We start from the raw sequence: 10,000 nt of genomic DNA, 5'->3' as shown, positions 1-10,000 counted from the left end.
TTTATTAGAACCGCGCGTTTAACTTTATATTTACCTTTCCAGACAAAACAAAATAAGAACGATTTTATTTTCTTAATAAACTCTTTGTTACTTGAAAGTAACGTAAGCCTATACAGGATCGTAGGTAAAGCAAACGATTTGATAATGTGCACTTTTCCAATCAGCGTTAATCCTCTCCAACTCCATCCTTTTATCAATTGTTTTAATGATTTTTCAATTGATTCAAATTTTAATTTATAAAACATTGATGTATTATAAGTAAAGTAAACACCTAAAATTTTTACATTCACAACGTAGCAGGGCTTTCCTGTTGGAGCGGTTACTTTTTACGTCTCAAAAATGACCGAATCTTTTTCAGCAATAATTGGTGTTTGATATGGTACCATAACATTGCTATTAAATGATAAAGTGTTGTAGTGTCAATCCTTCTAATAAGAACGTTTCTTTCAAGTGTAGAAACTGGTTTGAGCCACCTTAACCTGAAAGGATGGTGTAAAAAAGCCATTATTAACTACGCAACTCGTTATGCTTGCCAATTTGTCCTGATCCATTTTATGAAAGACGCACCGAAAATCATACACAATTAAGCTCTGACACAACCAAAACATTTGGTTTGAAGATGTCAACAAAAAGCTATCGAGATAGATTTATCTGTGCGTACTACGTTCATGTAGAGGCTGCAAATCTTTGAGAAGTTCGGGGGTTGAATGTCAATGTCAGAAACAGATCTCGAAACGATACTTAATCACCAGTTAAAGAGCCTTTATTCGTTTAAAATATGATTATAGTCAACGCAGATCAAAGAAAGTAAAAAAGATAATTTGAAAACGGGAGCAAATAATGATGATCTTAAAATGTTCACCACTTTTGAAAGCCGCTGAGATCTTTAAATTGAAAGATGCATGCATGCGTTATATTCTCGGTGCTTATGTGACACCACTATTTTCTAGCTGCCTGTGTGAAAAAAATACTGATATTACAAGAGAATGACTGCTTACATGAACCAATCAACAGCCCAGAGAAGGGCTACGTCTTCCAGCGGAAGATTCACCGCTTGCAGGACAATAAGCATAGTAACCAGTCCTGCAGATGGAATTGCAGCAGCACCAACAGCAGCAGCCATAGCTGTTAACCTGTGTAAACAAACACTATGCGTCAGAAGAAACAGAGGCAACGCTTTTTGGTTGTCCAAAACGTGTTATTTCTGATGCACAAAAAAACGTAACAATCATCTGTTTTCTGGTATAGGCTGGTGTCGCAGAAAATCCTGGTGCTGTATTAAAGTAAAGTAGACCTTACTTAACGTCGATAACTCGTAACAGGGACTTTTAATCACTGACAAACCTGAGGTCGACGGTGCGCTCATTGTACTCCCCCCTCTCCATCAGTGCTCCGTTTTACGGGTATTTAAAGCTACTAGCTACACGGAAAGGAAAGGAGTCGAAACAAGGATGCGAGATCCGGGCATCGAACTCAGGACCTCTTGCACCAAGGCTGCGCACTAACCGACTGTGCCATCCTTGCTCCAAAGACCAAAGTATTTACATAAGTTTACCTCCCATCGTCACCGACTTAAATAATTTCACGATAAAAGTACTTTTCCTTTGTCTGAAAAAGACATTAAAAGACATTAAAAAGGTCAGTGTTTGTTCAAGGGCGAACGAAAATTGTTTGCATGTTTTGAACTGTGAATAAATCCTCGAAAATGGCAACTTTTTTGCGCCAAGATAGTCAACCCTACATTGTGAAATTTTCAGATGATGATCGACGTCATTTTAAGACGTGGACGTTAAAAGGTGTGCATTTTTTTTATTTGTCGACCGAAGTTCAAAATGAAAGCCATATATTTCACGGAGAAAACCAAGTTACATGTTGATCATCGCAGTTATAAACGTCACTTGAGCCGGAATATTTTTTTACTCGGCTTTTTCTGTCGTTTCACCTCAAGTAGCGGCTTAACTTATTTATAAAGATATTTTATTTTATCATATCTCACAGATAGTACGCGCGCTGCGATTGGCTAAATTAGCGGGCCCCATTCTACAGTATGGCCCACTGTACAGCCCAATAAATTTAAACTTTCAATAAAACATTATCTAGCAAGTTTTTCATGTCGTTTCTGTTACATAAACTTGTAAAACTGTTTGAATCTTGCAAGCAGCCATTTCAAACAGCCAAGAAGATTTAGTTTTTCGGGTTTTGACACGGCCATCTTTGTAGCAGTTGAACCTTCCGCTGGGTAACTTCTCACTAACCTCGTTTTCTCGGTCCGTAGTGTAAGTTACGGATCCTCGTGTTTTTTTTCCCGTCGATTTATGGCCCAAGCGCGAATCAACGGGAAAATAAATAACTTACAGTACGGACCTCGAACTCGGTTAGTAAGAGGCATTTATCTGACTTAAAGATTTTCTATTCATATGGGAATGGTGCCAAAAAGTGAACAAGAACGAAACAGTCTGAGTTATGCTACAACCCGGGGTGTAAATGGAAGATGTAATTCCTTTAACATCTCGGTATTTTTCTGTTCAACAAATTACAAAAACAACCAGCAAAGCATGCAGAGAAAACCGCTTTCCACTTATTTAGTGCGTTCTAAACCCTTAAATCTTGATACAACTCCCATAAAACTACGTAGCTGTACTACGTGAGATAAAGAGAACGAACGTATTCTCTTTATTCCAATTTGTAGTTTGTAATTTTTGCAGTTGAAATCTTTTAAAAGTTGCAGCAAGACGCGAAAAGTACAATTTTGTTTGGCTGCTTCCTTTGACTTTGACTTGTCATACCTTCAATTAATGCTGTTACAAAACAACGTAAATATTTGGTACTTACACTGTTGTGATGATTTGACCAGCACTAAGATCAATATTATGAAGCTGAGCAATCCAAAGTGCACAGACACCTTCGTACAACGCAGTTCCGTCCATGTTGACGGTGGCACCCAATGGTAGTACGAAACGACTGATGCGTTTGTCGATGCCATTGTACTGCTCAACACACTTGATAGTAGTTGGCAAAGTAGCAGCGCTAAGAAGAAGAATGAGAAATGAATGGAATTAAGGTGATTCCCTTATTTTGCAAAGGGCATCTCATACTGGGCATAACATCGGAAATGGCGGGGTTTCACGTCGGCCATCTGAAAAAAGGCAACAAAGAGCGCTGTTAACTGTTAAGGACGGTGCCTACTATTGTTATTGCGCATACGTTCTGCGCATCTCCAGATACTCGGATTTCCTATCGCCGATGCTTACTAATACAAGGATATTTTTGCGCAATTTTGAACTATCCGGAGAAAGTAGATCTTAGTAAGTACTCTTGGTAACCAAAAAGAAAATTGGGGGTAACCATGCATTTTTGAGAGATAATTAAGCTTCAATTTGGGAAAGAACGCCATACATTGCTTTGTATTTTAAAGCTCTTTACAAATATTGTTCATGAATTATCTTTGAAAAATGCGTGGTTACCCCCAATTTTCTTTTTGGATTTCAATAACACTTGTTAAGATCTACATTTCCTGCATAATCACACACCGGGGCAAAAATATCGTTAATTAGTAGGCACCGTCCTTAAGAAGGTGTTGTTTTGGAACTCGCCCCAGTCCTTTGACGGAAAATGATCATTTTGAAGCCGAAACTGCCCCTTTGCCATCCATTTATCATCGTGTTGCAAAGAAACGAGCACGGTGACCTCCCATTTTAAATGGCTTTATTTAGTCGTAATAGGTACGCGGTAACATATTTTAAGGAGAAAAAAAGTTGGCTAGTAAAAGTTGTAGTATTTACCTATAAATGACGTGAAACTGCATTTGGAGCTCCTGACACTGAGTGCAAGGTGATGACTGTAGCGGTCCAATTTGCTTACATTTCTTTACAAGATTAAGCAACTTGAAATCACTTTACTTAAAGATTATAGCCCGGACAAACAAGCAGGTTCAATATTTCAGTAATATTTAGTAGTTTTTGCTACATAACAACAAGTTTTCCGGTTGATCTGGTTTCGAACTCTTCTCGCGAAATTTGGTTAAAAACACTTAGAATAAAGGGCATACAGCGCGAAAACAAGCACGGTGACCCCATCTTTTAATTGCGTTTTTTTTTAATTTCCTGTGTATGAATATCAATTATGCCAACTTCGAAAAAATATGGATAGTACGTCATTTTCATGGGAATTACCTTAATTATAATTCTTCTTAATGTAAGATTTGTTGCATTAAATTGACCCATTTTAATTGATTAGTTAGGCACGACGGAAACGTTGTGGCACGAAAACGTACGTGAATAACGCTTGGGGAATATAGGATGCTGCTAACCTCTGAGGAGTTGTAAAGGTCATTCCCGACAACTCCCTTATCCTCAATGCGCATAATTTTTTGCTCCAATTTTTTTTAGCATCACCTACAATCTTGGACAAAACCTGTTGAGACAAAGCGGCATTTTTGGTACTCTAACAACTTATCCAAACGTTCAGCTTAAAAGCCGCCCTTTCCCCTCCCCCAAAACTCAATGTTGCCTTATCTTGGTCGGAAATATACTATAACATTGACTGAGGGGGAAGGGGAGTGGGAAGGTGGGAGTAAGTAGGGGTGTGTCAAAATGGAGGTGAATTTGTGTCACTGTCTCAACAGTTTTGTCCGAGATTGTAGATTAACATTGAAATAGAAATATTAATGATAGCAATGACAACAATAATAAGCGCATTATTGCCACACTCGTACGAAAAATATCTGCTCTGTTAATGCCAAGCCAAACATCATTTGTTTCGCCACCATTCGAAAATCACACGCACCTGGAATCTGTACCGTACGCTGTAACCACGGCATCAGAGAGATTTTTCATGTAAATTAAAGGATTCTTCCTCGTAAATATGAAATAAACCAGCGGCAGCACAATCAGGCCATGAGCAAGCAAGCCAGCAATGGCTGTCCCCATTAAGTAACCTAACATCTTCAATGCTTCCCCAATGTTATCCATGTTTGCTAACTTTGCTGCAATCAAACTACAAATGCCAATCGGAGAACACCTAGAAAAACGCATCGTAATCATGATTGGACAACGCATAATTTTACAGCTTAGTTCGTTTTACTCTGGATTGCTCCTGACCAGGTATTGAAATCTAATAAATGCTAACACTGCGACTTAAAAAACCTACGGTCTGCCTACACCTATACGTTAAGGAGTCTTAAAAGAAATGAATAAAAAAAGATTATATCAGTTACCCAGTTCAATCTTTGATAGGTAACCTAAGGTCAAAAAGAGAGAGCGTCTAACCAGGTGTGCTACTCTCCCTCCAGATGGAATTAAGGAAAACTTCGGTCGGCTCGATCATTGTGACAAAAAAAAACACTCTGGTGCAAAACAGAAAGTCTCAAATTTATTTTCTTTATTTTTAAATTATCCATTTATCCATTTGATACTTGAAAGCTCTCTTGGTTGGAAATACCGCTAAAATGGGGGGGGGGGGGGGGGGGGGGTAGGCAATAAAAAAAAATGTTCACCTTTACCAACATACATTAAAACTTTATAAAAGCTTTTAACTCGACTGTAACTGATAGTTTGGCCCAGTTCTTTTTTCTTACTTAACTATACAAAACTATTTTTCGACTGAAACAGCACAACAATCCCCTCCCTCACTCAACCAATAACCTTTATAAAGAGGCAAACATGTCTTACCACATGACCAAGCCTATCATCTCCATTATTATCTCATTCAGTGACTCAAAAAACCTCTTGACAGGCTCTCCACGCTCCTTCACGCGACCCAACACGATACCGAACACTATGGAAAACACAACCAAACCAAGGACATTCATGTTGCGGGCTGCTATTTCAAGACCAGCGGGAACGGTATCTGATCCCGGAGAAATCAGTACTTTAATAGTTGTAAAGTTGTGGGTTCCGTTACTGAAGACCTTGAAATCGCTGTTATGTGAAATTGTGGACAAGTTGACTATCTCATCATGTTCTTTGAATTGTGGTGCGACTTGCTTGTACTTAGTTCTTTTCTACGGATGGAATAAAATATTTGAACAGTTATCCGAATCCTGATTTTAGAATTGGCTTGGTGAGTGTTTCTTATCTTTACAATAAAGAGAATCTACATGCATGTTAACGTTGGCAGAAGTTCATAACCCAGAAGTCTCCATCTGCGATGGAATGAGGCCCATCACTTTTAGGTATTTTCTATTTTTAGAACGGCTACTGCAAGATTTTTGCGGGAACAAAACGAAGCGGCACTGCTTTCCGCGGACGATTTTGCATTGACCACGCGCTCGGATTCGAGCCAGTCGTGATACTTCAACATGGCTGGTGTGAAGCGTCGACTTCTGCCTAAAGCTGTTTTTTTTTTTTATATTTATAGGTGTTCTTCAACGTAGAGGACGACGTTACGAAGTACAAAGAACCTATAAATTTTTGGCCTCGAATGATCTTTCACAAGAGGGAAGAACTCGGAGCTTATCGAACACTCGTGCAAGAGCTGTATCACCAACACAGTGCATCCTGATATCTTCTGTGGGAACTACAATTGTAGGTATAAATGAGTGAAGACGTCCGCATATGTGTTCTCGCAAATTCTGAATTTTGAGTGAGACCACTTTTTTATGACCGATTTCTTTAGTACATTTAAATAAAAGACAAGAGGAAGCAGTAGTGGTAGTAGTGATAACGATTCCTACACAATAAGAGAGAAGCGTTTTTGTGAGTCTATTGGTGAAGACATCATCCCGACGGAAGAAGTCGTTGAAGTTGTCTTAGCTGTAGACATGTCAAGCGAAGTAGCATCGACACTGCATCAAGTTTTAGCGAAATTGGAAGATCATCATGGAGAAGAACGTTGATGGATTCGTGCAGAAACTGACCAGTTTAGAATGCGTAATGAAGACTGTTCAAGAGGACATCTCCACACTCAAAGGTAGGCCCAGCGAGATTGAGAAGACAGTTAAGGACATGAACGAGGAGGTAGAGAATTTAAATTGTAGTGTTGAAAGTAATAAATGCGAGACAAAATCCCTCACTGGACGACTACTCTATCAGGACGTGTACAATCGACGCGAAAATCTGCGTTTTATTGGAATTCCAGAGACAGAAGAGGTAACTGAGGAAAACACAAGCGAAATTGTTATGTAGCTGAGTTTTTCCCCCAGAAGCGCGCGCTCTCATTGGTTACTTCGAGGTCTCATGACATCTAACAATAAAACTGTTTCCCGCCAAAAGTGGAGCAACAGTGGAAGAGTGCAACAGTGGAAGATCTATGACGTCAGAGGGTAACAGTGCACTGTTACCCGCGTATGTTAACCGACGACCGCCGTTGCTGTTAACGTTGCACCTTTTTCTTTTTCCGCGATATAATAAATCACTTAATGACTGGTCCCTCGGGAAACAGTTCATTTTGTTTCCCTCGGGACCAGTCATAAGGTGTTTACTGTTGACCGTTTTATGGAAGGGGAATGCATCGAAGTTAAAAAACCAGGAAATTCTCGGCCGATTATCGCCCGTTTTTAAAAATAAAGTGACAAAGCACGCGCTTTTAAACGATCATTGGAAAGGAGGGGACATATCGACGTCAAGATTTATTCGGGTCTTCCGAGAGAGATTCAGGAGAGTAGGAAGAAATAGTCACCTTTACTCAAACGCGCTAGGGAGGCAGGCCTTATCGAAGGATGCTTGAGAATGACCGTTTAAAAGACTTAAATTGCTATTGGCTTACTGTCCTTTACGGCGGTCTCTATTTACCAATAGTCTTTTTTTCCATAGCGGGGGTTTCTAGTTGCACAAGTCGAAACAGTACCAATTCCCAGGAGCTGCGCGTTGGATATAATTATCAGCAGCCTTTGTGTTTTGTGTTAAAGTTCCCCCTCTGTGTCGACTGGTACCTTTTTAAGCCTCAAGGGTTTTCATTGCGCTCAATCAATATGCAATTTGCATGTGAAATTATTATAATTGTAACGCCCTGCACTTTGAAAGGTCATGTTAGCTTCAGTCGAGATAAGTCACGTAGACTTTAAGACACTCTCTTGGAATGTGCAAGGGCTTCGTTCGCCTACTCAACCTCGTGGTTTGTTGTCGAGCGGGGAGTCAGGCAGGGCTATCCCCCATCGGCCTATCTTTTTATTATGGTTTTATGTATTAGCATACGTGGTAATAATTAAGGACATTAGGGTATTCCGGTGGATAACGAGGAGATTAAACTCGGACTATTTGCAGATGATCTGACTGCCTTTGTAAGAAACAACCATTGTTTAACACAGTTTTTAGATGTCGTAAAATGTTTCTGAAAGTGCACCGAACTTAAGATGAACAAAGAAAAGACAGAGATAACGTTACTAGGTAATTTTGCCTAAACTACAGCATTAAATTGTATTACGTTCCTGAGTTCAAGATACCAGGAGTGCACTTTACATACGATAAACGGTTAAAACAAAAGCTGAACTTTGAGGAATTAACGCTATGAAACAAAAGCTACTAATTTGGAGATGGCGAAACCTCACCGTTATTGGCAGAAAACAAATTGTCAAAACTTTCATTCTTCCAGTTTTTCTCTATCGTGCCAGCTTGTTATGCTTTGATAAGGAATTTTTGAAAAATTCGAATATGATAATTTTTTTTTTAATATGGAAAGGTAAAGATAACGTTAAGCGCTCTGCAATTATACTTGACATCGAAAATGGGAGATTCAAAGCCCCACAAAGTCAAATTTCGCTATTGTTCTTTCCATCAACAAGCCCGTCGTGACGTCAGGTACAATCAAAGAACCAGGGATACAGTAAGCATGACAAAAAAAAAACAGGTGTAATATGACACCGCTACCTCCAATCTACTCCCAACAAAGGCCATTTTGTTTCTTTCCCCAAGGTGGCCATTGTGGAGGTGTTCAACTGTTATCACTATAATCGCGGATTTTTTTTTTCCCAGCCATTGCAGCGATCGTAACGAACAAATGAAAATCAGCCTTTACCTGTATGAATGTGGCTTCCACAATGTTCACTGGAAAACAGCTCCTGTGGGTAAGTATCAAAAGTCAAAAGAACAAATGTAACAATAGACCAATTCAATTTCGATATATTAAATTCAGTCCTAAACAAAAGGCATTATCTCGAGGCTCTGGAGAATAAATACAAGGATATATATGAGTTTATTCCCCAGAGCCTCGAGACAATACCTTTGCTTTAGGACCGAATTTTAATTTATCGAAATTGGGCTATTTCCAGAGCTACAACTTCACCTTGGTGTCACAGTCATACACTGTACCGATGCGCCTGAGGCTGACCACAATATATAAGTTGCTGCTTACATAAATGACTATTCAATGTGGAGGCACATATGTGATTAGATGGTATTGATGGTACGTAACGCACAGGTCTTCGAGTTCCTAATTTCAATAAATGCCTCATTTGTCAGTCATTGATACGTATATGGTGAATGTGATGTGTCATGTCTTGACAGGAATCAGCTGCAGAAACCTGAGGCTTTAAAATCAACTACGAATCTGACACACACAAAACGAATAAGGTTGTTCTTTTTTTTAATAATCCAGTAATCTTCACGTTTTCTCGGTTCAGATTCTAGTGCGACATCATAAAGCGACACGCGACGAAGGTGCGAAGAAAGCAGAGTTGCACTTGTCTGCATTTCAAAAAGATGAATTTCAATAGCAGTGAGAGCAATGTGGAGCTCAACAGTTGAGGTGCTGCCACCCTGGCGCCATCCAAGCCGCTCCATAGAGGGTAAATGAAGAAGGGAAGCGCAGGGCTACGACCCTTCTTGGCCTGAAGAGCATATAAAGTCTTGCCAGTTCATTCTTTCTAGCATAAGAACCTGGCTTAACTACCAAAGTCGACCCTCGGCTAAATTCAGTGCTGTAAATTAATGGTATACTGGAATTTTAATGTCCAACATTAGAAAGTTTTACATTCCAGCTGCCCGTTTCTCGAAAGTTCCGATGAGTTTTCAGTGCGGAAAATCCATTTACGAAACTGCCATCCGCTTGTTTTGATAGGCCTGTC

The 10,000-nt window shown here is 39.5% G+C and overlaps 1 protein-coding gene across 1 annotated transcript in view; it reads right to left on the bottom strand.

Moving 5' to 3' along the window:
* Positions 1 to 10,000, bottom strand: part of LOC138030269 (excitatory amino acid transporter-like) — a 34,894-nt gene that overhangs the window by 14,943 nt on the left and 9,951 nt on the right. The window contains exons 2-6 of the mRNA XM_068878169.1: positions 8,953 to 8,995; positions 5,670 to 6,001; positions 4,786 to 5,019; positions 2,833 to 3,027; positions 999 to 1,133 (exon numbers count right to left, since the gene is read on the bottom strand). Coding sequence (XP_068734270.1) covers positions 999 to 1,133; positions 2,833 to 3,027; positions 4,786 to 5,019; positions 5,670 to 6,001; positions 8,953 to 8,995 — 939 coding nt within the window. The remainder of the gene's footprint in view (positions 1 to 998; positions 1,134 to 2,832; positions 3,028 to 4,785; positions 5,020 to 5,669; positions 6,002 to 8,952; positions 8,996 to 10,000) is intronic.

Source organism: Montipora capricornis, chromosome 13 (genome assembly GCF_036669925.1).
Source record: "Montipora capricornis isolate CH-2021 chromosome 13, ASM3666992v2, whole genome shotgun sequence".
NCBI lineage: Eukaryota > Metazoa > Cnidaria > Anthozoa > Scleractinia > Acroporidae > Montipora > Montipora capricornis.
The sequence above is the reverse complement of the archived record's forward strand: the minus strand, read 5'-3'. Positions and strand labels throughout refer to the sequence as shown.